Here is a 27,958-nt window from a genome sequence, read left to right as displayed (position 1 = left end):
TTTTATATAATTAATTAAGTTAAGAGTTCAATTTTTAAAATATAAAATTAAAAGTTAACCATCTATATTAAAATTTTAATTTAAATATTTTAGTTCTTAGAGGTTTCCCTTTTTAATTTGTTATATTTTTTTTATGTGGGGCTTTCCTTTTTAAATTCTATTCATATTATTCAGAGCTTTGCCTCAGTGAACATCTATAAACAATAAACATATATTATTTAATTTTCTTATCAAGAAAACTCGTTTAAATAAAGTAAAATCAAATTTTAATCAGTTATGTCGGGCATTTCTTCCTTTATATGAAGTGGAAATTTAAGGGAAGATGAAGTAAAGGGCAAAATTAGGGTACATTCATTGAAGTTAGTAAGAGGAGAAACGGTAGTTGCCATGTATGATTACAGAATCAGCTGAAATTATACAAATATCATTAAAAGATAATATTTTGCTTCCGAAACACAGGCCATAAAATACCTACTGACCAACAGTTGGTATGATGTCAAGAAATCTTAGTTGCTTGGTGTACGTCATCGAGTGGTAAAGGCAGCTGCGGAGATAGTTCGTGAGGATATCAGGGTAAAACTGTATATATGCTCTCCTGATCTGTTTTTGAATGGTGTTGGTGATGATATTGCCGAGTCATTTCAGCTGATGTTAAACACTATTGTTGGTAAAGTCATTGCAGCTGATGTTAAACACTATTGGTGGTAATGCTGTACAAATTGTAATAGAGGAGAATCCTCCCGTTGTGCTTACAGCTCGAAAAAATAAAAATGGCTGATTTTAACTTCCGTTGAACTTACAGCTCCAAAAAGTAAAAATGGCTGATTGGAACTTCCGCCTTTTTACGACTTGGATTTTCTACCAGCCGCCAGCCATCGTGAAAATTAAGCTTAGAATTAAATCTTATTCTCTTAACTTAAAATCTAAAATAACTAACTTACCTATAATTAAACATACTGAATAAACCTAAAGCAAATAAAAAGAAGAAAAAAACTATTGTAGGTAGATTATAAAATATCTTTTTCTATGTAAATACATATATTAAATTTATTATTCAATAAAAGTTAAGGTTAAAACTTCGCCTGAAATCGGAAGATTAAAACAAGTTTTTTAGTCGGAACCAAAACGTTCCAACAACTATTATAGGTTCAACAAAAAACCTCAAGAAAAAGATAAAAAGCGAACAAAAGTTCAAGCCATATCACTGATAGCAGAAACCAGACGAAGATTCTACATTTTGAAGTTGCTACTCTCTAATAGCCTGTCAAAACTCTCTCCAAAAATTCTTTTACGCAGTTTATTTTTGACAACGTTAACATAAATATGGATACAATGGATGGTCATGACGCATTCCATGCTATTAAAGGTGTTCCATGTTTTACACCCCAAGATATTTTTTCACACCAAAAACACCGATTGATAAAGCCTAGTACGCAGCTGGAGCGAAAAGAATAATTTTCCAGTCTCCAAACTCTACAGCGAAAATGCTAAAGCCTAGTACGCTGCTGATGCGAAACGAAATTTTCCATACAAAATTTCGTTAGCGAAATCTTGAACGGAATTAAATTTGTTTTGTTTTTGCTTTTAAACTTATTTTCTGATGTTTTTTCTTGAATTTTTTTAATTTGTATTTTCATAATTTTTACTTTGCTATAACACCCGATGGTATTTTTTTGTTAATATGAGCGATGTTGACTTTGGAGACTTCAAAATTTTTCGTTTCGCTTCAGCAGCGTACTAGGCTTAACGAAAAAATATCATCAAGTATTCTGTCAAAGTCAAAATAAAGAAAATCCAAATTTATTAATTTTCAAAAAACTAGTTCTTAATCAAGAAAAAATAAATTAAAAATGAAAACAAAAATTATCACAGTTCTAAGTGACAAATGAGTGGAAAATTTTTCTCAAGAGCAGCGTACTGAAAAACGAAATTTTTCAAGACTTCAGTGTGCTATTTTTGTACTGAAAATTCTGTTGGCTTCAGCTGCGTACATTCCATTCCAAAAGAAAACTCTTTGATGGTTGTATACCCCTAGAAGAATATACTACACTTCTAGTGAAGAGTCTTTCATCGGCTTCGTTGTTGAGGACATAGCGGTATTTAACTTAATTAATTGAATTTTAATTAAATAAAATAAGCATTATATATGTATGTATATACAATGAATGTATACATTTAAGCATATTTTCAAAACATAGACGTTTGAAATGGGGACTACACATACACACCTTTTATTCAAAGTAGTAAAATTTTACTACTTTTGACATGCCACTTCTGACCAAACAGCTTGGCCGAAATTAATGTTTTTGGTCCTTAATCGATGTAGAATTTAATATTCTTAAACTTTGGAATCTAATAATTTTTTGTGCGAGTTATTTTTCAGGAGTTATGACCCACATGCTGAAAAAAGTGCAAAAATGTAACGGTTTTTTTGGCCCTCAAAAGTTATGCGGAATTCAGAATCCGTCGCAAACTTGTACGACTCTTCTTTGAGATGTCCAAAGTAAATTAAAACCATTTCCAGCTTTGGCTGAATTATTTACGAGCACAACCTATTTTCGATCTAATTTGCTGGGGTATTACTGCAATTGAAATATAAAAATGAAAGGCTGACCTGACAGATTGGTGTCCATTTTTGACATACAAATTTTGACAACGTTCAAAATACGATATTCCCTTATTATGTGTACTGTGATCATGGCCATCCTGGAAATGATGAAAAATCTGTGACAAAGCAAGAGGGACATTATGCAATAAATGTGGTAGTATCTTCTAAGTTTCTATTTTTTTTTAAGTTTGCGCATTTGTCAAAAACGGAGACCTATCTGTCAATTGGGCCTGTAATTCATATATTTGAAACCAGTGCCCATGTTCTGTAACTTTTATCACTGGCGATAAAATATTTGAATGACTTTAAAATCCATTAAATCTCATCAAAATAAAAGAAATTTTGTTCCAGATCATAATTTATTAATTCATAATATCTGAATTTGAAAGACATTTTGCTTTATTTATGGAAGAAAATTGATTTTGAAGACGTTGAAAAACGTTTATCGCCAGTGATAAAGTTACAGAACAGGGGCCCAGGAGCATAATTCCGCAAGAGTGAGTTTTTCTCTGCTTTGTTCTTACTTACTTACTTACTAATGGTGACCAGCGCCGCACACTGGGGATTTTGCGGAAAAAAGTCCAAAATTTTAAGTACCTCGGAGAACATTTTCTATAATATTTCTAAATTTAAGAATAAAATCTGAATCAAAATCAGAAAGAATTACTAAAATCGGACTTGTAGTTTACTTTTTAGAGCTTTATAAAGGGACAAGTTGTTGAAAGTATAAAAAACGAGGTGAAAATACCCTGAAATTAAAGCTGTCTAAGCTGTAAATCGAAGGCATCATTAATTTTAAAGATGTTAATTATTTTATATAATTATTTAAAGAAAAGAGAAAAAAATGGCTTGATTTTTTCATATTTTTGTATATATAATTTTAGCTACATTTGCCTACAGTTGGAGACTATTAAAAACATTTTCCTTATAAAATTACCTTTCGATAGAAGCCAAATTTGGGTGCCACCAGGTGCCACTGCGTTTTTTATTGGCAATTGAAAACTTCATTTGGTCGCAAAAATGATTTTCTTAAAATTAATTACATAAAATAACAAAAAGAATATATTAAAAATCAATGGTAGCACTTACAGTTATAAATGATACCTTTTTTAAAAGCCAGAATATTACGCTTAATTCAAGCTTTTAAATTAAGTTCTTTAAGTTAATTGTCTTTGAAATAATCGATTTCAATGTCAAAATTTTGAACAAAAAAAAAAATAAAAAAAACACATCCAATACTATTTTTGTCAAGACTGGGGATTTGAAAACGAAATTGAATGATGAAGGAAACTGCCTTAATTGATTCCTTACCAAACACTGAAAGCCATATGTTTCTATGTCTTCCAGTTTTCGTGAAAATTGAAAATGGGCAGGTTCAGAAACGTTAGGGACTAAATATTTAGGTAATTTCTCGGCCTCTGATTGGTCAACTATCAAAAAAAATCATTCCAATTTAGGTAATTTTATTGGAAAGCTAACTGGAAAATTAGGCAAGAAAATTTTACCTAAAAATCTAGGAAAGTTTTTTTTGTCAACATGACAGCTGATTGTTTTTAATTATAGAATTTCGTTAGCAAAATTGAATTTATTTGTATGAAAAACGAGTTAAAAGTGCATTATCGGTTATAATTAATATTATTTATTTATTAAAGTAAAGTTAAATTCGGTGTTTGCCCCATGCGGTCTTAATTAAATTTCGAAATTTGACAATAACATCATATCCAAACTAATTTAGTCAATTTACTCAAATTTCCGTTCGGAAAATGACGTTGCCTAAATATTTAGTCCCTAATATTTCCTGAACGTGCCCAATCTCCTTTTTGTCAAATTTTTATTTTTTTTTTGACTGCTAGAGATCCTTATCCGAAAAGTCAAACGGAGAAAGTGAAATTAATTCGCAACACTTTTTTTTATAAATCTACTTCAATGAAATTACCTACATTTGATTTTCTGACCTTGCTTCAGGAAAATGAATTTTCGTTATACATAGGTATGTAGCTTGAATGTTTTATAATAATGGCAGTTTTTAGCATTTCATACGAAGATCTAAGCAGAAGGCTCATAGAATGTCACAGAATAGATTTATATTGACATTATTATTGAAAAATACAGATCATCTGAATCCTTCGCCCCGCCTTTACTAAGAAGAATCAGAGTCATTTAAGTGAGTAATGGCTCTTTTAACAGAATAAACTCTTGAACATTTTGTGGTGCCAATATATTTTAAATTGTATAAATATGATAGAAGTGGTTTTTTGAGTATTTTTAAATTATAATTCGTGTTTTTCATTTCATTCATTTCATTGCGTGGACGTGGACCTAGACAGCAGTATAATGAGTTATTCGAGTTATTCGTTTCCATTTAATGTAATTAAAATCGGTAACATAAACAAATAAAAAAAAATGCTTTGCGTACAAGTAAATTGTAAATAGCAGTTTTTAAATTTTCTAAGAACAATATCTGGATCCTTTATTACTCTTACAATATTTTTAAAAGGGCGTGGCAGAGGGTGTAAATGAATAATAATGATTTATTACGACTTAAGCTGTCATTCCTGAAAATTTCATCCAAATCGATTCAGTGGTTCAGTTTTTATTGAGTTTTTTCCGCACTCCCATACAAATTTCCCCAGTGTGCGCCGTAAGGCGGCTACAATACGCTGTGGATTTGGGCCTCAACCAACAAGCTTCGACAGCCAGCTCTATCTTTAGCTCGCTGCTTCCAGTTTCGCACGCCAACTTGAGGCCCCCTTCCACTTGGTTGCGCCACCTCAGACGAGGTTTTCCTCTACTGCGCCGTCCCTCTGGGTTGGAGTCGAAAACTTTCCGGGCCGGAGCATTGTTGTCCATGCGCTCAACGTGACCTAGCCATCTCAGGCACTGCACTTTCACTCTTTTGCTTTGCTGGTCAGTTGCCTTCTCAAACCAAAGTAGCAGCGGTTTGCAAGAGTAATTCTCCGTTTGATTTCAGCGCTGATGTTGTTGTCTGTGTTTATAGCGGAGCCCAGGTAGACGAAGTCCTTTACTACCTCGAAGTTATGGCTGTCGATAGTGACGTTTTGTCCAATGCGTCGATGTTGAGTATCCTTTTTTGACGACAGCATGTACTTGGTTTTGCCCTCATTGACCTTTAAACCCATTTTTGCCGCTTCCGCTTCGATGCTTACAAAACGCCATTGACATCACGCTGAGTTCTTCCGATTATGTCAATATCGTCGGCATATGCAAGCAGCTGGACGGACTTTTGAAAGATGGTGCCTCTGGTGTTGACGTTTGAGTTCTGTATAATTCTTTCAAGAACGATGTTAAAAAAGTCGCATGACAGTGCGTCGCCTTGTCTAAAACCTTTTTCGACATCAAATGCTTCGGTTAGGTCTTTACCGACTCTGACGGAGCAGCGTGCATTCTCCATCGTCATCCTGCACAGCCGGACGAGCTTTGCAGGGATGCCAAAACTAGACATAGCTCTATACATTTTATCTCTGTAGATACAGTCATACGCGGCTTTAAAATCGATGAACAGGTGGTGGGTATCGATTTGTTGTTCCTGTTTTTTTTTTTTTTCAAGATCTGCCGTAATGTGAATATTTGACCGATGGTGGACTTTCCTGGTCTAAAGCCACACTGATAAGGACCTATCAGATTGTTGACGAACGGCTTCAAGCGCTCACATAGAAGGGCAGAGAGGATCTTATAGGCGATGTTAAGGAGGCTGATTCCTCTGTAGTTGGCGCAGGTTAGAGGGTCTCCTTTTTTAAGGATCTCTGCCTTGTTCGCAATGCAATTTACACTTTTTTCGTGTACACATAAAAACTCACTCTTGCGAAATAATAAAAAAAAGAATTTTTCAATGCATTTTTTTACACTACAAACATTTACTGCGATAAAAAAAAAATTTGCATTAAGAAAAAATATTTATGGCAACTGAAAAAAAAAATGCATCAAACAAAAATTTGATTTTGAAAATTAATTTTTCAAAAACTATGCCATAAAATGGATTTATTTAAAATTTTTGTAAAATACGAAGTTTTTGGCTTTCCAAAAAAGTATAGCACGTTATTGTAGGTGTAACCGTTGATTTTGATGAGGGGGAATAGACCCCCCCCATACGATTTTTCTGTGTCTCAACTCAACCTACACGCTCTAGTTTTTTAGAATCGCCTTGTATTTCAAGTTATGCATTCGTACAAAAAAAAGTGGAGATAAAAATTGCACATGACATTACTATCATAGAGAATGCAAGAAGTCTGTCTGTCGGTCTGTTTTTCTGTTTACGAAGCTACATTTTAAACGAATGGGCCGATTAATGTCAAAGTTGGTATGTAGCGTTTTGGAATAAATTTTTTTGGACCAAAAATAATGGTACTTGTCATAAACCGATTTTAGATAATTTGAAAATTCTCGAAAACGGCTCCAAAGATTTTAATAAAAAAAATTAAAATGTAAGTTTTAAGAAAAAGTCTATCATTTAATGTTTCTTCTTTTTGAAAATCATTATTAACGGTACCCGTCATAAAATTTTTTTTAAATCAGATTTTCTCCGAAACCACTGATTTCATTTTAATGAAATTTTTTGTAAAAAAGCATTTATATAATATTAGTCAAAAATAAAACTTTGGCTCTGAAATAAAAGTAAAAAATTGAGTTTTAACAAAACATGGAACTGTTAATTAATTTGCAACAAAATGGCGTATGAAACAAAAAATATTTTGATTAATTAATTATTTCTTTTTATTAGACAATGTTTTAGTGGAAGAATTGTAAAAAAACATAAATCCATTGTGAGCGGAGGAAGCAAAATACTGTTTCAAAGTCGGGGTTTTTCGAAATTTCACAAAAACTGCATTAAATCGAAAACCGTAAGGATTTGGGATGAACAAGTTATCAAAGTTATCAAATTTTGAGAGCCCTGAAGTTGGCCTATAAGAATATTTCGTTTGATCCATTACTTTGTATAAAATAAGTTTTTTGCTTACGGATCGAAATCAGTCTGTCAAATCGAAAAACCGTTAATGTAACAAATGAAGGAAATAAAAAGATCTACAACTTTTACTACGAACCAATTTTCAAAAAAAAAGCTCCAATGAAAGAGATATGACAAAAGTAAGAAAATCACCTTTTGACGTGCTTAAAAAAAAACACCCTAACTTTTAAACCAAAGGGATAATCGAAAAAAAGTTCTTTAACATATTATATACTCCAGTCAAAGCGTCATTTAACCTTGCGCTGAGAGGCACTGTCTGTTTTTATTTCATGGATCGATGGGGGTATATTTAAAAAGGCTTAAACCCAATTTCTCACCACCTGATCATTCTTTTTAGCGGAGTTATTCACAAAAATGCATTTTTGGGATATTTTACTTCTAAGCTAATATCTTTTCTCCAGATTGTCGTAGACCAAAAAATAAACATACATTCTCTTCCTTATAATATTTTCTATCGTTGTATGTAATTTCATTGTATTTGAGTGAGTAAATATAAAATGGCAGCCATTTAAAGTCAAATTCTTGTTGTTAAAAAACACATTTTTGTCATTATTTCGAAAAAAGCTTATCTTGATTGACATTTTTCTAACCTATTTTGTAGGTGCAAACGGTGCAAGTATTGGCTATAAAAATAAAATATTTTTGTAGTCCTTTAAATTATCTACAATTCAAAAAAAAATTTAGCTTTCAACGACCCACGGGAGCCGAGTTATTATAATTTTAAGAAAGCATTAATCCGTACGAAAATTCAAAAAAATTTCCCTTGTTTATGATTCGAATGTACTAGTTTTCAGTGAGAGGCGGTTGTTTTCATTGTTTCTTGTTAGAGAATTAGGGAATTTGTCTTATGTTTTTTCGTTGGTCATTTGGACCTTTTTTAAAAAATTAATTTCTCGGCTCGTGTGGGTCGTAGAGAGCTATTTTTTTTTTAATTGTAGATAATTTAAAGGACTACAATAATATTTTATTTTAATAGCCAATACTTGCACCGTTTGCAAAATAATAAGGCAAGAGTTTGCTAAACAAAAAAACGACTTTGACTTAATATTACTTATTTTTTATTTGTTTCAACAAAAAGATTGTGCACTAAATTGATAGAAAATGTTGGAACGAACAATTCATTGCTTTATTTTTTGCCGTAGGACATTCTGAAGTCGAGTTATTCCCAAACAACGATATTTTTGGGTGTTTTCGCACCGGTTTTGCATGCGTTCATTTATCAATAGCTCGGCCATCTTTGGTGATAAAGAGCTCATTTTTTCTTTAAAATGCAGGACATGAACAGGGCTACAAAATAGGTTAGAAAAATGTCAATCATGATATAAGCTTTTTTCGAAATAATGACAAAAATGTGTTTTTTAACAACAAGAATTTGACTTTAAATGGCTGCCATTTTATATTTACTCACTCAAATACAATGAAATTACATACAACGATAGATATTATATAAATATTATAAGGAAGAGAATGTATGTTTATTTTTTGTTCTACGACAATCTGGAGAAAAGATATTAGCTTAGAAGTAAAATATCCCACAAAATGCATTTTTGTGAATAACTCCGCTAAAAAGAATGATCAGGTGGTGAGAAATTGGATTTAAGCCTTTTAAATATACCCCTATCGATCCATGAAATAAAAACTGACAGTGCCTCTCTGCGCAAGGTGAGGCCCGTTTTTCCGACGCTTTGACTGGAGTATATAGTGGAATATTAAATTTTTTATAGAAAATTAAATGGCGGCAAAATTAATTTAGGTGCAATTGTGCAAAATGTGGTTTTGACTCGTGTTTTGATACTCTTTCGAGCCCTGAAGTCAAAATGCATTTTGGATTTTCCCAGGCCCCCATATATTTATTTATTATTTATTTATTTCGTCAAACAGAGTTATAAATCTCTTATAGACTACAGATTACAATAAGAATTATAATATATATATATTCTACCCACCAGAGAAGAAAAAAGATATAATATTTTTTTTAAATACATCTCTGCTTAAAAACATATTGAAATCGGTAATGTTACAAACTGAGTTAGCCTGTCTTAAACAACGAGTAATAGCTTCATTGTAACCATAATTCACCTTGTGAAAAGGGATCTCAAATAGCAATCGAGAACGAAGATTACGCTCAGGAGCATACCAACAGACTAAAGACAGCAAAAAAGGGCAATTGATTTTAAAGTTAATAATATCTCTTATGAACATTATTTCAAAATAAATTCTTCTAGATTCAAGAGATTGAATTCCCAATAACAAACACCTCGAAGTATAGGAAGGCATATCAATATTCCATTGAAGAATTTTGATAGCCATTCTGGTGAAACGCTTTTGAATCCTTTCAATTCTCATAGAATGAGTTTTATACATAGGGTTCCATACAATGCAGCAGTATTCCAAAATAGATCGAACGAAGCTGAAATATAGTGATCTTAACGTAAAAGGATCTGAGAAATCTTTTGAGTTACGATATATGAAACCAAGCATTGAGCTTGCTTTGGAGACAATATAGTCAATGTGATCAGAAAAGTTTAATTTAATATCGAATATAACCCCAAGATCTTTTTTTTCAATAATTCTGGCTAAAGGTGTTTCACCTAAACTATATGAAAAAATTATTGGGAATTGACTTCGATAAAAAGACATACACTGACATTTAGAAACATTTAGATGAAGATCGTTAACTTCACACCACTCGAAAAGCCTATTCAAGTCTCTTTGTAAATTAATACAATCGAGAGTTGACTTGATTCTGATATAGAGTTTAATGTCGTCAGCATACATTAAACATTTGCAATTATTGAATTGATCAGGAATATCGTTAATGAAAATAAGAAACAATAGTGGTCCTAAATGACTACCTTGCGGAACGCCTGAAGTAACATTCACAGAATCAGAAAGAATATTGTCGATTTGAACACGTTGTGTTCTACCTGTAAGGTATGATTCTAACCATTTTAAAATCGAGGAGAAAAACCCAATTTTTTTTAATTTTGATAGCAATATTGAATGATTTACACGGTCAAAAGCCTTTGAAAAATCCGTATAAACTACGTCACATTGAAAACCACGTTCAAGGGAGTTAACTAAATAGTTATTAAAGACTACAAGGTTCGTAGTAGTAGACCTCCCATTTACGAAGCCATGCTGGAGAGGAGAAATAACTTCTTTCAAAAGAAATACTAATTTGTTATAAACGATTTTTTTCGAAAAGTTTAGGTATTACAGGAATTTTACAGATCGGACGATAGTTACAAACTTCATTCTTACAACCTGATTTAAAAACAGGGTGAATGTATGATAATTTCCAAGCATCAAGGAAAATACCTTCATGAAGGGAACGGTTAAAAATGATTGAGAGTGGACAAGCCAGAGCTTTTGCACAATTTTTTAACACTAATGGAACAATTCCATCCGCTCCTGGATGTTTATCATCGTTCAACATTCTCAATTCATCTTCAATTTCTTCAGAAGATATTTGTAATTCACCAATGCTTACTAAGTTTAAGTTAGAATCGGAGTTCTCAATGGTTGACGGTACAGATGGTTTGTACACTGAACGAAAAAAGCTTGCGAACAAATTACACATTCAGCCCTATCGGCAATCTCACGTGAGAAATTTCCCCGGGAGTAGGTTTTCTCTCCCGGGAATTTTTCTCCTTATCGGCAATCTCCATCGGAATTTTGTTTTCGGGAAAGAAGTACAGCCAACTTAACAAAACAAAAAAACCTTCGAACACATGTCTTCGAAAATTTTGACAACTCTAATTTGATTGTATTTAGTGCACAAAAACAATTAAAATGTTTAATAGTCAATATTTATATAATTTTTTTCTTTGGTGTTGATTTGTGGATTTTTATTCAATAATTTTTTTTATTTTTTACCCATTAGTTATGTGTTTTTAATTTTAATTAAAGAATCAATCAATAAAGTTTTTAAAGCTTTGTTTTTATTTTTGACATGATAAACAAATAACTGAAATAAATTGAGGCATTCCACATAATTTGATCATTTCTTCGACCAAAGCAGCAAACTAATGCTCTCGGAATGGTCTCCTTTAGTTCCATGCTATTTTTTATGGTTTTCTTATATTTTATTTTTGTCTACTATTTTGCGTTATCCAGTTGCAATATCATTTGCTTTTTGTTGGATTAAGGAAGTAAATAATCTAATATTTTTAACAGAATATTTTGAAAGAAAAACACGTACATTTTGGCTTCAAAATATCTGTTCCCCATAAAAAATATGATAGAAATACTTCGGGGGAAAAACTTCATTCCCGATAGGTGTTTTTGTGTGGGAATTTTTTCCTAGGAAATTTTTCCATTCAAAAAGTATTGCCGATACCGATTTTTCGGAATAGAGAAATTTTTCCAGGGAAATTGTATTGCCGATAGGGCTGATTTTAAATGGGTCACTAGATGTTTCACTATCGAAATGAACTATGTTTGGAATACCAGCTGAGCTCTTCTTTTCATTTATGAATTTCCAAAAACATTTACTATTTTTTTTGAGATTAGTCTCCATATTCAAGACATATTGTCTATAAAGGAATTTGTTTAAAAAATCAAACTCCCTTTGTAATCGAAGATATTTGTTATAGAGAACTAAATCATTAATTGAATTTCTAAATAGTTTAAAAGCTTTGTTTTTTCTGTTGTTAATATTAATTAGTTTTTTGTTGAACCATTTAGGTTTTGATGCATAATTTTTAGAGATCTTAGGTGTAAATAAATCAATTGCCTCTTTTAAAGAATTAGTAAGAAAATTATATGCAATGTTAATTTCGCAGTTGTTCAAGACAGATGGCTGACAGGAAGATATAATTAAATTGGATATTTCATTAAATTTACATTTTTTAAAATTATAAGAAAGGTTACTATTTTGCAGTTTTAAATATTTATAAAAGGAAAATTTTAGAGAAAGACAAACATGATTATCAGAATTACTCAATGGGGGTGGGTTTGGGTTGTGAATACCCACACTGAACTCGGTATCAACAAACACTAAGTCAAGGAATCTATTCAAACTATTTGGAAAGCAATTTATTTGCTTTAATCCGAATTCAGAGAAAGTATCCACAACTATACTTTCAGAATCATTACTGACATTAAAAGGAATTAAAGAAGTCTTATCATCAGGATCTATGGACCAATTAATGAAAGGCAAATTAAAATCACCTAAAATAATAATATTTTGATTATTTTTTATATCATTTAAAATGTTAGAGCAATTTATCAATATGAATATTATATAATTCAAATGAGCTTCTCGGTGGTATATAACTTAAAATAATAAATACATCATGCAAGTTGTCAATACTAATTCGAACAATAAGTTGGTCGACATCGAATTGAAGATTGGGAGCATCAGATGGTAGTTCAATTTGCGAGCATAATAAAGATGAACGGATAGCGAGCAGCACACCACCACCACGGGTCATACCAGTTGTGAAACCACATCGATCTTTGCGAAAAACATTGAAGAGGTTACAGTCGAACAATTCTGAGCTGAAGTGGTTCTCAGAGAGCCATGATTCGCTTACAGCAATTATATCATATTGTAGAGATGATGACAATAGAAAGACAGAGTGCATTTTAGTTCTAAGCCCACCAGCATTGTGATAAAGCAAATGCAACTCAGAGGCTTTTAATGAGGATTGAGACAAATGAGAGTATGTTGGCAGTGGCATTATCATACCAGATTCTCTACATTCAGCGGTTGTTGGTCGTTTTTTTGGTTCTCGTTTTTTGGCAATGAAACAAACGGTTTGACATTAACATGTTCAGGCCAAACATCGGGATTCATTATCAATTTCAGTTTATCAGCTGGAACACTAAGCTTGAAATTGATAAATGGAAGCTTTGTCAGATCAGCATCTTTTTTAGTTAGACTGTAGCATTTGAATAAAGTGGAAGGAATATTAGTTTTCTTAGCGATATGTTGAACTATTGTTTGTGGATTAGTATCGTTTTTTAGTTTTGATATATGAATCCATTTAATATTTGGCACCACATTCAAATCAGAGTCTGAGCTTGTACCATAAAAGGCAGAGCGTTTAAGAGAATTGCGGTAGTTTTTATCGTAATTGTTATTGTTAATGTTATTATTGTTTTTACCTCTCTCTTTATTCACTGTCACTGAGGCGTGATTGACATTATTAAGTTGTTGATGTTGTTGTTTAGAACCAGAAGCAATTTCATCAGGTAGATTATTATTAGATGGTTGTTGTTGCAGGTTAGAAATATTTTGAATAGGATTATTATTGGAGATTGGTAGAAGGGAGTCTTCATCACATATAACACCAGAAATTATATTTACTTCATTTGGCGCGGGGCTCATTGCATGGACGAAGGGAACACATTGAGGAGTATTAGCATGGGTAGAGATGACATTACGAAACGCTATAAATTCTCTTTTTAAATCACACACATTCTCAGAGAGTTCAGTAAAACGGCGTAAAAAATTAGAGCAATTAAAGTTCGAACAAGAGTTGCATTTCCAAAAGAAATTGATTGAATTGGATTAAACTTTTTGTTCTTCAGCGTTAATATTTGCACAGATTTTATGAAAACTTTGACCACAGAACGATTCACAAGAAATACTTTCTGATCTTTTCAGTTTTTCATTACATTTGGCACAGTTTTTAGACATTACGAACTAAAAATAAATTAGGATTTGCGAACAAAAAAGAGAGCTTGACTTGACAGTACGACAGGCGAAGACTGAACATAACTAAATCTAACTTTCCCGTACTACTGGAGTTATAGCTATTTCACGGAAAGCATCAGACTTTTTTCAATGGTGCTAAGTCGCTTATGTTAAATTAATTTTGAAAATTGCCCGAGCGAGGCTTGATCTCACGACCTAGCGATTGGGAAGTGGACGCACTACGCGTCACACCACCACCGCTGCCACTTGTGAATTCATATCCCGAACAGATTTTCCAATCATCAAGTTTTACTTGAACCGACTAGCATTTTTTATTAATGTCGAATTAATAAAATTTGCAGTAGGAATGGGCCGGTTTAACCGAAAGGAAAAAAAACCGGGAAAACCGAAAACCGGTTTTTGTACTAGGTTAGGTTAGGTTAGGTTAATAGGGTGGTGCACAGCTAAGCTGCTGCATACACGGGGGCCTGTTGGTCCATTGTGATACCCTCTTATTTTAAAAATCGCAATGATGTTCCTAAACTGGTCTATCGGTTTACAAAGACTGGCTCATTAACGAACCATCCTGTACTCTCAATAAATTTTCTCATGTTAGCCATTGGTACCTGCGCTAGATCGTCCAGTTCATCCACGAACCTCGTTCCAAAGAAACGAAGTCGGTTTGTTTGGAGGTTTGGACATTCGCAGAGCAGGTGTTTAATGGATTCTATCTCCTCTACATCTTGACAGCTCCTACAGAAATCAGGTGCAAATACACCCATTCTAATAGCCATTGTGCCAATGGCACAATGACCCGTTAGTACACCTATCAAGACTCTAATGTTCTTTTTGCTCAGGGATAATAAATACCGAGTTTCTTTTTCATTGGTTTTGGGCCATAAACTTCTAGAAATAATGCAATCGTCCCTAGTTTTCCAGGTGTTATTGATTTGTTCTCTAGTCAATAGGTCTATTCTCCTTTTGAGCACACCGATAGGGATATCTGGTCCCTTTGCTAATTGGATGCTAATATTCTCATTTGATGCTGAGCCTAACCTAGCTAGTTCATCCACTATTTCATTCCCTTCTATTTTGCTATGTCCAGGAACCCAGCAGAGTTTAACTTGGTTAGTGTAGCAAATACTATTGATTCTTTTCCTGCAGTTTAAAACCGCCTTGGATCTTATTGTCTCACTGTCTAGAGCTTTGATAGCAGCCTGACTGTCCACAAAGAATGTAATCTCCGAGGAGATTAGTTTTTCTTTGAGTACCAATTCTGCCGCTTTCTCTATAGCAAAAATTTCAGCCTGAAAGACACTACAATCGTCTGGGAGTCTGAATGATTCTCTAATATTGAGAGGTTTGCAGAACACCCCAGCTCCTGTTCCTGATTCCATTTTTGAACCATCAGTGTAGAAGGGTATTCCTTGTTTGCTGATAAGCGAATTGTGATCCCATCCTTTTCTTTCTGGTATTAAAATGGAAAATTTTTTATTGAAATCTATCAAGGGTGGAATGTAATCTGTAGTCGCTTCCAATCCAGGAACTGTGTCGTATCTTTGCATGATAGACCCATGACCATAAGTGTTTTGCTTCCAGTAGCCCAGTTCTTTTAATCGAAGTGCGCTTTTGGCTGCCGTGCATCTTATGAACTCGTCCAGGACTGGAAGGTCCAAGATCATTTCTAACCCTGCTTGTGGGGTAGACCTTTGTGCCCCTGTAATCCCTATACACGCTAATCTCTGTACTTTGTTAAGGTTCTTGAGATAGCTTGATTTCTCAACAGCTTCCCACCATACGATCGAACCATAGGTAAGTATGGGGCGAATAATCGCCGTATACATCCATTGGATGACTTGAGGTCGCATACCCCATCGTGCACCAAAGGTTTTTTTGCAAGTGTAGAAAGCGCATAGTGCTTTTTTCATTCTTTCTTCGGTGTTACGTTTCCACGTAAGCTTGGAATCTAGGATTACTCCAAGATATTTAGCTTCTTTGGAAAGTATCAGAGGAATATCATCAAGTTTAGGAGGATTAAAGTCCCCTTGTTTCCTTTTCTTCGTGAACAGAACTAATTCTGTTTTAGTGGGGTTAACCCCAAGACCATTTTGGGCTGCCCAAGAAGATATTTCTTTGAGTGCGCGTTCCATAATGTCTCCGATGGTGGTAAGAAACTTACCTGTTATCAGAACTACTATGTCATCTGCATAAGCTACTATTTTTATACCTTGACTTTTAAGTTTTGTAAGAATTTTGTTAACCACAAGGATCCAAAGGAGAGGTGAAAGAACCCCTCCTTGTGGAGTACCCCTAGTTACTGTTTTCTCTACAGTACTATTTCCCAATTGTGAGTAAATGATTCTGCCATTTAACATTGTATGGATCCAGTCTACTAAAACTGAATCAACTCCAATATCGACTAGGCAGTATTTTATTGATTCTGTGTTAACGTTGTTAAACGCTCCTTCAATATCTAAAAATGCTGCTAGTGTATGTTCCTTGTTTTCAAGACTTTTCTCAATATGAGAAACTACCTCGTGCAATGCAGTTTCCACTGACTTGCCTTTAAGGTAAGCGTGTTGGTAGTTGCAAAGGTTGTTAGAATTGAGAAGTTCCCTAATATGCAGATCAATGATTCTTTCCAGTGTTTACAATTTATTACAATTTATTTCAGTATAATTTAGAGTTAACAAAGACACATTAAGATATAAATCTTTTAGAGTATCTAGAATATATACAAATTACAATTTTACAATTTTACAATAGTAAGTTTAAGTTAAAAAGTAATAATACAAAAAAAAATATTTTTAAGCAAGATGATTAATTAATATATTTAAATAAATTAATTTAATTAATATATTTAGTTATCAAAATCATGAAAATTTATAAATAAACAAATGTTCCTAAGGATTTGAGAAGTGCAAATATAGTTTCCTCTTAAAAGCGACAGGTGAGGCTATATTCTGCAATTCGTTTGGAAGTAAGTTCCACAAACGAATTGCAGATACATAGAAGGAGCGTTCAGCGATGATGTGTGAAAAACGCGGTAAAATTAGTTTCAATCCTCGTGGAGAATTGGCGAACTGAATCGATTCACTTAAATATGAAGGACATCTATTGTGGACGACATTATGAAACCTTAGAATAAGTCTGTATCTCAAAAAATTCTCAAAACTCATACCAACCAGGAAACGATGTAAATGGGATACACTGTTATGTCTCTGAATACCATATATAAAACGAACGCAATCATTAAAAGCAACATAAAGTTTACGCTTACATATGCAATCAAGAATCGGATATACTGTACAATTAAAAGTAAAGTATGGCAAAATCAACGATTTAATGAGGTACTTTTTCATATCAGGGGACAGTAACTCAGAGGAAGATCTCAAAGATCGCAGACCAAAATAAATTTTCCTGATAGTATCTGAGATTGCACCACAACAGCTTAAATTACAATTTATTTTATAGCCAAGATATTTAACATCATTAACATACACTATTCTTTCATTGTCAAGAATTACCGGCGGAAATTCTTCAAAACTTAACTGGTCCCTAGAACATAGCATAGCGACAGATTTAGCTGGATTAAGTTTCATAGAATTGTTGTTCGACCACGTGAGAACATTACTAAGATCTTCATTTAACCTTTCTATACCATCCTCCATCAGACCAATTGAACGAAAGATGTAAAGTACAACATCATCAGCATATAAATGAATTTGGCTATTTTTAATTACTGACGGTAGGTCATTAATGAATAATGAAAATAAAAGTGGACCCAATACTGAGCCCTGCGGTATACCCGCGTTGATCAAAATAGGATCACAAGTATCCACATCCGTTTTTATCCGTTGAATTCTATTCAATAAATAGTTGCTCATAAGCTTAAGAGAGGTGCTAGAAAAATTAAATTTCACCTTAAGTTTAGATAGGAGGGTGGAATGATCAATACAGTCGAAGGCTTTAGAAAAATCCAGTAACACAATGACACCAAATTTATCACAATCGATCGCATATCTAAAATCCGAAGTAACTTTAACTACAGCAGACTCACAGCAGTGTTTGCTGCGAAACCCAGATTGCCACTGTGAGAGCAAGTTACTTTCAGTTATATGGGTTTGGATTTGGTCGTGAATAATTTTTTCAAATACTTTACATAAGAAACATAATATACTTATAGGCCTGAAATCAGAAGGAAGAGAAGGATTAGGTTTTTTAGGGACTGGTATTATATTAGCATTTTTCCACGCATCTGGGAATTGAGCACTATAAATTGAGAAATTAATTACATGAAGAAGATGGCTAGATACAATAGGGAGAATAAGCTTTAAGAACTTTGGCGATATACCGTCAGGACCAATAGAATTTGATTTAACTGACTTTATGGAACAAAATAACTCGTAATGACTAATACAAACAAATGAGAAGGTATTTTCATCATCAGCAATGTTAAACAAATCATGAGAAATACTTGAACCAGAAAAAGGCGGGATCAAGACATGAGACATAGATTGGGCACTAAAAGGGCATTTGTTTTCATTTTTGTCTTCTTTAAGACCAAGTTTTTTTAAATTATTCCATAAGTCTTTAGAAGCGAGAGACGGGTCAAGTTTCGCTGAAATAAATTCTCGCTTGGAGTTGCGAATAAGAGAAATAACTTTATTACGAGCTACTGTATATTGTCTTCTATTAAATTCTGTTCTGTTAACTTTAAATCTCCGGAAAAAACGCTCTCTTTCTCGAATCATAGCCTTTATGTTTTCATTAAACCAAGGACATTTTTTGATCTTAAATTCTTTTGTAACAATTGGAACATATTCATCATATAGCCTGGTAACAACATTATTAAAAATTGAAACTTTAGTATTAACATCTGACGAAAAATAAATCTCATTCAATTCTGAATTCAGAAAACTCGTTTGTATATTTTCATGGTCAAAGCCATTATACGACCTATAACTAATTATGCGACTCAAATTCGTTGTACTTACTTCAAACTGATAAGAGCAGAAAATAAAATCATGAATGAAATCAGATGTAGGCCTAATTTGATCATTTCCTAAGATTTTTTTCTTCGAACTTGTCAAAAACATGTCCAGTAAGGATGGATTTGAATCAGACTTAAAACAAGTTGGCCAAAGGGAATTTACAACTGACAATCCAATAACATCACAAAAATGGTTTAATAATCTCGTTACACTATTGTTAAGTAAAATATTTACGTTAAAATCACCCCCGATCAAAATGCCACTGTACCTAGGACCTAGCTTTAACAGCGTATCTTTTAGTTCATATAAATTTTCTTCTCTAAACATGTTTGGAGGGCTGTATAAAGAGACAAGTAAGCATTTCTCAACTGCATTTTTGATTTCAACACAAATAAATTCAATATTAGCAGCAGTTGACCTGTAGACTACAGATGCAGAAATATGCTCACGCACAAATAAACACACACCACCTCCAACCCTGTCCTTACGATCATTTCTGAGCAATTTAAAACCAGGTAAGGCCACAAGAGCATTCGAATTATGAGCACTCAGCCACGATTCCGATACCATAATGACATCCACCATAGAGGTGCTAAACATTTGATAAAATACTGAATATTTAGATTTTATACTCTCAGCATTCAAACAGCAAATATTAAGGCCATCAAAAGCACGACACATCACATTTAAAACACTCCTTACATTATCAGGATCTGTACCAAAAACCATTTTTAACAAAGAAATTTTTATAAAAAACCATCACCAACTTTAAAGAGGACCCAATTTGCACTAATATAAAATAATTAAAAAGACATTCGTTAATAATATAAGAAAAAGAAAATTCCATTAATTTACAAATACAACTAGAAAAAGTAAATATTTTAAAAAAATTAAAGTATGATTCAAATAAGAAACCCTTATAATAAAAAATTCTGACAATCATATTGCAAAAAATAAAAATTAACTCTGCTCAAGAAATTTAATTTTAAAATGAGACCAATAACCAAAATTAATGAAATAGAGTAAACAAAGGTTAAAGTAGAAATAATATGGTATAGACACATACGTCAACGTCGTAGTAACAACAACAGCATCATCAAACAACATCATCACCAAAATCAACAGCAGCATCAAAACACCCAACAACACCTTCATGTCCAGATGGGCCAACAGCAACAGCAACAAACTCTTCCACATTTTCAGCAGCATCAGAAGCAACAACAACCATACTAGTAGCATTAGCGTGTGAAAATATTTCCTCTGATTCCTTATCAATTATCTGATCAACAGAGTTAATATCAACGGTGGTATTTGTAGAAGTACTATATGAGCAAAGCACTTCAAGAGAGTTTACACTTGTTATACATAGAGGTTGTCTTTGTTCATCATTAGTTTGTCTAATATAAACTCTGCCTTGTCTAGTAAACACAGCATGCAAGATACCTTTCTTTCGAAATTCAATAGCTTTTCTATAAATTGAATGGTTGTGTCTAGTTAAGTTCTCATACACTCGCACAAACTTATTTCCCTCAAACCCAAGATCAGTCAAGGTTACAGCTTTAGAGTTTAGCTTATAGTAAGCAGTTGCACTTTTCAAAACGTTAACTTTATCTTGTGCGTGCGGAAGTTTAACAATAATTGCACTAGTTGTTGTTGAGGAGTTTTTCGGTTTAGTGCGAAGAATGTGAATCGGTGACGACGGTACATAATTTATTAAACTACAGAAACGATCAAAAATATTCCTAAGATTTTCATTGTTTCGTATTGGTATTCCATGTAGTACTAGATCTCCGGAAATATTATTGCGTGCAAGTGCATCAATTTCCATTTTCAACATAGTGTTATCTTTTTCTAACATTTGTGCCTTAACTAGAGAAAGCTCTTCTTCGTGCGTGTCCATTCTACTTCCCTGTTGCTCCAATGTGTCAAGTCGGTTACCCAATGTAAACAATGAGTGATTAAATGATCCGAGTCTCTGATTGAATGTGTTTTCTAGTTTTTTAATTTTGTCATCAAAATCAAGTTCAGAATTATTAATCCTCAAAGTTAAAGCGTTGTGTTGTTCATTGAATGACTTTGTAAGCGTTTTCGTTTTTTCATCAACATCAAGTTCTAAATTGTTAATGCGCGAAGAAAGAGTTTGATTCATTGTGTTAATTTCAGATTTTAGTTGTGATACAATAGTTTTAGAGATCGATTCAAGTCGAGTCTCAATTTTGTTAAGTCGAAGTTCAATTTTGTTCCACAATTTTGATGTAGCAGAGTTTGTCACAGGGGAACTGATATGAGAGCTTGGACTGGAAGAACTCTTCTCCACCGACCTGAGCTTTCGTTGTTGCTCACCTGACATTTCAAGTTGTTTTGTATTTTTATTTCACAGAAATTAAAATATAAAATATTAACCAAACTTGTTTTAATGCTTTAAATTAAATGTTCAATGAAAAGTTATGAAAAGTAAGTAGATTTTTGATTTAATTAAACTTTGGTAATACTTTAAATGTTTATTAAGACTGTATAACAAGAAATTAAATCACTTTTTGCGGAGCTATATTTTATGCTACTTTCTTGTACACATGCTTGTGCGACGAGAGAGTGTCTTAAGGAGAAACGAGGAAAGACTTATTGGTCTATAATCTTTTGCAGTTGAGTGTGTCGGTTTTCCAGCTTTTGGAATAAAGACCACTTTAACTTTTCTCCAACTCATAGGGACGTATCTAAGTTTAATACAACTAGTGAAGATAACCCTAAGCCATGGTACTATTACATTTAAAGCGTTTTGAAGAAAAGCTGGAATTATCTCATCTGGTCCAGCAGATTTATAGGGTTTAAACGAGTTGATTGCCCAGATAATCTTCTGCTCTGTAATAATCTGTTCTATGTTTAATTCTTGTTGTGTGGATTCAAGCAGGTTCGATTGCTTGGAACCAGGAATATCGGTATTTTTACAGCCAGGGAAGTGTGTTTCCATAAAGAGTTCAAGTGTTTCTTGGCTCGAGTTCGACCATGATCCTTCAGGATGCTTAATGTAACCCGGTGTCGTGGGGTTAGAAGCAAGGACTTTACGAAGCCTAGCCGCCTCACTTGTGTTCTCAATGGATTCGCAGTGCCTAGCCCATGAATCCCTTTTAGCCTTCCTCAGTTCTTTGGTATAAAGGTTAAGTTTGGCTCTGTATGAATTCATGTCTCTCTCTAATTTACTCATTTTTGCTCTATTGAAAAGTTTTCTGACCTCTGTTCTGTGTTCCTTTAGCTCACTGTTCCACCATGGTGGGTTAGTGGGTTTTGTGCAACGAGATAGGGGACAGTGTTTTTCAAAAGATTTTTTCATTTTACTAGTAAGGATTAGGACAGTATTATCGATGGCTGATGTGTTTACAAGCGTTTTTTCCCTTGGAGGGTCGATATGCTCATTCAGCCATTTTGTATACTCTATCCAATTTGTTCTAGTTGGGTTTCTGTAAGGCTTGATATCTATAAAATTTCTGTCTAGGGTGAAGAGTATTCTAAAGTGATCCGAAAAGGATTCCTCTGGAGAAACTCTCCAATCTCCTATCGAAATTTGCTCATTATTGCTCATAAGAGTCAGATCTAGAATTTCTTCTCTGTTTTTGTTTCGGAATGTTGGGTGATTACCCCTATTACATATCGTCATGTTAGAACAAAGAATGTATTCAAAAATTGACTCACCTCTTTTATTGATGTCATTACCACCCCATTGTGTATGATGGGCGTTGGCATCACATCCCATCACCAAAGGTGTTCCATTTACCGTGGAATAATCCACAAGCTCCCGGACTGTTTTTGATGGTGGGCTCTCCTCCTCCTTTTGTACTAACAACCGCCATCCCTAATTTGCAGTCGCTACTAAAGTCGATACTTTTTGGCTTTTTAGGAAATTGAAAAAGGTAGCGATCTCTTTTTGTGAATGTACAATGGTCGGAAAAAGTATTTTGACAAAATGAACATTTTTCTAACTGATGAGAATAATCTGTAACGGTTAAACATAAAATAAGGAAGTTGACGGTTATTTATTAAGTATATTATGGTGAATCTCACGATGGTCAATGTCAGTCATATAGTTGGTATTATGCTTCGAGGCTGCATTTTTTGTATAAAAAGTATTAATTTTTGAGGGAAAAAAGTATTTTGACAAACGTTCTTTTTCAACGTTGGTAAGGTAAGGTAATGCATTTTACGTGTTTCAAGCACGTATACAACTTACAGACTTGTTAAGGCCCCTATTTGTAAAAAATTGGGCAAAACGGCGGAACCTAACATTGAAATTAGTGCATTTTCTGTTGCAAGTCATAGCTTCTGTGTGTCTGTTAAAAAATCTGTGGAGAACTGAATTTATCGCGGGAAACTAAAAATTATCAAATATACAAACACAAAAATATAATTATACTATTCAAAATTTACCACAAATGGAAAAAAAATGAAAAAAATGCACTAAAAAAAATTGAAGCATTTTGAAGAATTCACTTTATCGCGGATTGACTCCAAAAAGTCTGAATTTGGAAATGCCATTCTTTCATCAAAAACTTTGTTAGCAAAAGTACCCTTTGCATTGATCTCAAAGAAGACAATTTTACCAAGTTTATGGAAAGATAATACAGTATTTATCTCATAAAACAAAAATTGAAAAAAACTGAATTCTCAAAGGAACATATTGGTATGCTTCTTTCATCCAAAAACAAAGTTTTAAAGATCACAATCTCACAAATTTCTATCTCAATGATCCGGGAAACGAAAAGGAACTGTTGAAGCTCCGTAAAAATTTGGTTAAGTTTATTCCAGCAGCGAAAAGCACAACAACATGTCCCTTTGAGAATTAAATTATTTTTCGATTTTTGTTTTATGAGATAAATACTGTATTATCTTCCCATAAACATGGTAAAATTGTCTTCTTTGAGCTCAATGCATGTACTTTTGCTAACAAAGTTTTTGATGATTGAATGGCATTTCCAAATTCAGACTTTTTGGAGTCAATCCGCGATAAAGTGAATTCTTCAAAATGCTTCAATTTTTTTTAGTGCATTTTTTTCATTTTTTGTCCATTTGTGGTAAATTTTGAATAGTATAATTATATTTTTGTGTTTGTATATTTGATAATTTTTAGTTTCCCGCGATAAATTCAGTTCTCCACAGATTTTTTAACAGACACACCGAAACTATGACTTGCAACAGAAGATGCACTAATTTCAATGTTAGGTTCCGCCGTTTTGCCCAATTTTTTACAAATAGGGGCCTTAACAAGTCTGTCAGTTGTATACGTGCTTGAAACACGTAAAATGCATTACCTTACCTTACCAACGTTGAAAAAGAACGTTTGTCAAAATACTTTTTTCCCTCAAAACTTAATACTTTTTATACAAAAAATGCAGCCTCGAAGCATAATACCTGACATTGACCATCGTGAGATTCACCATAATATACTTAATAAATAACCGTCAACTTCCTTATTTTATGTTTAACCGTTACAGATTATTCTCATCAGTTAGAAAAATGTTCATTTTGTCAAAATACTTTTTCCGACTGTTGTATTTGTATCAAAGTGACCGATAAACAACAACAAAATATACAAAACTTTATAGTAAGAACTAAATATAAATAACGTAAAATTTTTTATTTTGTTCACTAAAAATGTTTTATATTTCACAAATAAACGAAATTGGCTCTGGTCCTTCATTTCTATACAAAATTTTAGTTTGGTTTGACGTTTTGCATCTGGCAATATTGTAGTGTGTGTGAAAATCTGTGTAAATCCGTCTCAAAAAGTCATTTAAAAAAGATCGATTCTTCGGGAAAAAGTAGCAATTTTTTTTTCATTGGAATTCATTTAAGGAAATAGTAGCGACTGCAAGTCGACTGCAGATCGAATTTTTGGTTCATTGGAATTCGAAATAACTCATACAAATCTGTTGTTGTTGTTCATTCCTCTTTTTCTCCAACTCTATTCGTATGACAACAATTCGTTGTTTCTATATAATTATGTAAGAATACAAGGAGGGAGATGAACGGAAAGAGGTTGACGCTGGTCAAATTTTAATTCATTAGAAGAGGTTTGTGTAGGGTCAATGTGGGTAAATGTAAACAGGGGTAAATGAAAACAAGGCTCATAACAAGCTTGAGTTAAATCTCTTTGATGCATACATAAGTACAAATCGCGGACGTATGTATCTTTTAACTAATACGTCAAACTCATTGCTGTCAAGAGAGAATTCATTCGACGAGCGTATTTTCCGTGAAAGATGATTTTTTAAAGTGCCAAACAAACAAGTCGTTAGTCTTTCAGAAAAATTAAATATTTTTGCAGATTCAATTAAGCCAGTATAATTTGTAAATACTTTTTAGTTTTTAATTTTGATGTAGATTCTATGTGAAACGAACAAATTTTAAAATACAGGACATTTCTGTCGATTTGCATGTGTTTACATTCACCCCAGAATATTTTTCAAAGTGGGTAAATGTAAACAACGTATTCTGGGGCTAAATATAAACATATATTTTTGCTGAAATTATTGGTTTTAATAAAAATAAAGTACTATTGCTAAAGTGCCGCGAAGTCACATTTTTAAGCAGCAAAAACAATCATTATTGACGGAAAAAAAAATATGACGTTCAGAGCTGCTCAGGATGCATATTGGGTGCCTATATATAAAGGAAGAAAACAAAAACTTTCATTGGAATTTGAAAAAGTTTTTGTCAAATACCTTCTTGAACGTTTTTCAAGTCGTTATTCAAATGATAAAGAGGAAATTCTAAATTTTACAAAACCGTTTGCATTTACCCCAAATTTGTAGAAAACACAAACATGGTGGGGTATTCGTATTTGTAAACATGCCATATTTGACAGTAATTAAAACAATTTGGGAAATATTTTTTTATATTTTTTAAAGAAGAATTGCCATCATTTCATATTTGCATTTGAAGATACCTGTCAAGTTGTTCCGTGAAAACATATTAAAATCTAAAGTCAAAAGAAAAAAAAGACATGAAATTGTTTACATTTACCGACATTATGGCTTTTCATGAAATAGCTATAACTTCAGCCTATGAACTTGGTAACTGAGATTACAATCCCGGGATTCGGGATACCGGGATCCCGAAAATCCCGGGATTATAGCTCTTCAATCCCGGGATTTTCGCGTACGAAAAATGAAAAAAAATCTGCAAAAAAAAATATGTGAAAATGGAAAGAACTTTCCTTACTAGTTGCTTGTGGAATAGCCTTCTTACGATGATTGAACGCTTTGCACTTTTAAAACAGAGCATTCAAAAATCGAGTATCGATCTCAATCACCCTATAAGGTTTGAAGAAACAGATTTTGATTTAATAAATGAGATTATTGAAGTACTGGCTCCAATAAATTAACAGTTGAATCTCTTTGCCGTTCTGATTCTAACTTGTGTACAGCTGATGGTGCTCTTAAATTTCTTTTTAAGCAGTTAGAGTCGAAAACTTCAACAATAAGTAACAAACTGAGGACAGTTTTTATTAATCACTTGAGCTTGCGGCGCACAGTGTGCAATTTTCGCAATCTAGCTGTACTTTAATGAAAAATATATGTCTCCCATATCCAACAAAATTGGTATCATATGAAAGGTAAAACCTCAGGCAATAGAATGGCAAAAAAAACAACAAGAAAATAATCAAATTTACAGTTCCACAGAATCACAAAAATTAGCTTGGTTCAAGAGAAAAAAAATTTAAAGCTCATTGCTTTTCTTGTGTCACTTTGATAACAGCGTGGTTAAGTAAAATAATAGTTGTTTAAATTAAATTTATTTTTTTTTAATTTTAAGTAACATTTAAGAATTATTTAAGGCAAGTAAATTTTTTTGTGCACTAAAAAATAAAAAAAATAAAAAATCATTTGTGTGAAGACCTAAAGAGTGTCTTTTTTTTTTTGTGTTGTTTAACTTTGTAAAGCGTTTTAAAAATGTATCGTGTATCCGTCCTGTTTTTGGGATTAAAATCTCCGTTGATGTATTCTGTATTAGAATTCATTGACTTTTCTTGCGTCTGGTGTGCGAAATTATTAACTTTTTTTTTTTTGTTCAGGTACATAGGCCAAAAACCAATTTTTTGATCTTTTGAAAAATCGTAAATCACATTTTTACAAATTGAAAATGACTTTTTTAGATTCTTGTTGGCAAAATAAGACAAAAAGATTAAATAAAATTTTTCGATATTTTGCTTCGTTTTCGAAATAGAGACAGTTTAAGAACCAACTCCCAAAATCGTTTGCTCGATGTCGGCTCTTCCCCACCCATTGTGGTACATTTTGTACTCGTATACCACATATTGGACATAATAGTTAGATATATAATTTTGAAAATCAATAAAACCCTTGTAGAAATACAATACTTAACAAAATTAGGCTGGTTTGCATCAAAAAAATTAAGTTTACTTGGAATTAGAATTAAGTACCGCTAGATTATCAAAATTGCACACTGTGCGGCGGCGAGCAGAGTTATCTGGTGTTCTTGCTCACCTACAGAACTCAAAAGTAATTTTCGAAAACCTAAGCCCAGAAGTAAGAAATTTATTTTCAAGTCCCAACAAAATAACATTAATAAAGGAAATTACATCAATTTTAAAACGTGTGAGGGCTGTCAACGATGACTATATTCATGGAACTGAACCTTTTGCTGATCCATCAAGCTGCGAAGAGAAACTTTCTTTGAAAGAAAAATTAGAAAATGAAGTTAAAAATAGTCTC

General features: G+C 33.0%; 3 protein-coding genes across 9 annotated transcripts in view; all 3 read right to left on the bottom strand.

The window, feature by feature from the left end:
- Positions 1 to 27,958, bottom strand: part of LOC129908237 (serine/threonine-protein kinase SIK2) — a 204,662-nt gene that overhangs the window by 136,127 nt on the left and 40,577 nt on the right. The gene's annotated exons all lie outside the window — the stretch shown is intronic.
- Positions 14,787 to 16,613, bottom strand: LOC129909469 (uncharacterized). The gene has a single exon (XM_055986549.1). It carries the CDS (start codon positions 16,611 to 16,613, stop codon positions 14,787 to 14,789), a length of 1,827 nt encoding a protein of 608 aa, XP_055842524.1.
- LOC129909468 (uncharacterized) lies at positions 21,790 to 22,434 on the bottom strand. Its single transcript, XM_055986548.1, has one exon. The coding sequence runs from the start codon at positions 22,432 to 22,434 to the stop codon at positions 21,790 to 21,792; it is 645 nt and encodes a 214-aa protein (XP_055842523.1).

This window comes from Episyrphus balteatus, chromosome 2 (assembly GCF_945859705.1).
Source record: "Episyrphus balteatus chromosome 2, idEpiBalt1.1, whole genome shotgun sequence".
NCBI lineage: Eukaryota > Metazoa > Arthropoda > Insecta > Diptera > Syrphidae > Episyrphus > Episyrphus balteatus.
This window is presented reverse-complemented; position numbering and strand designations above follow the sequence as displayed.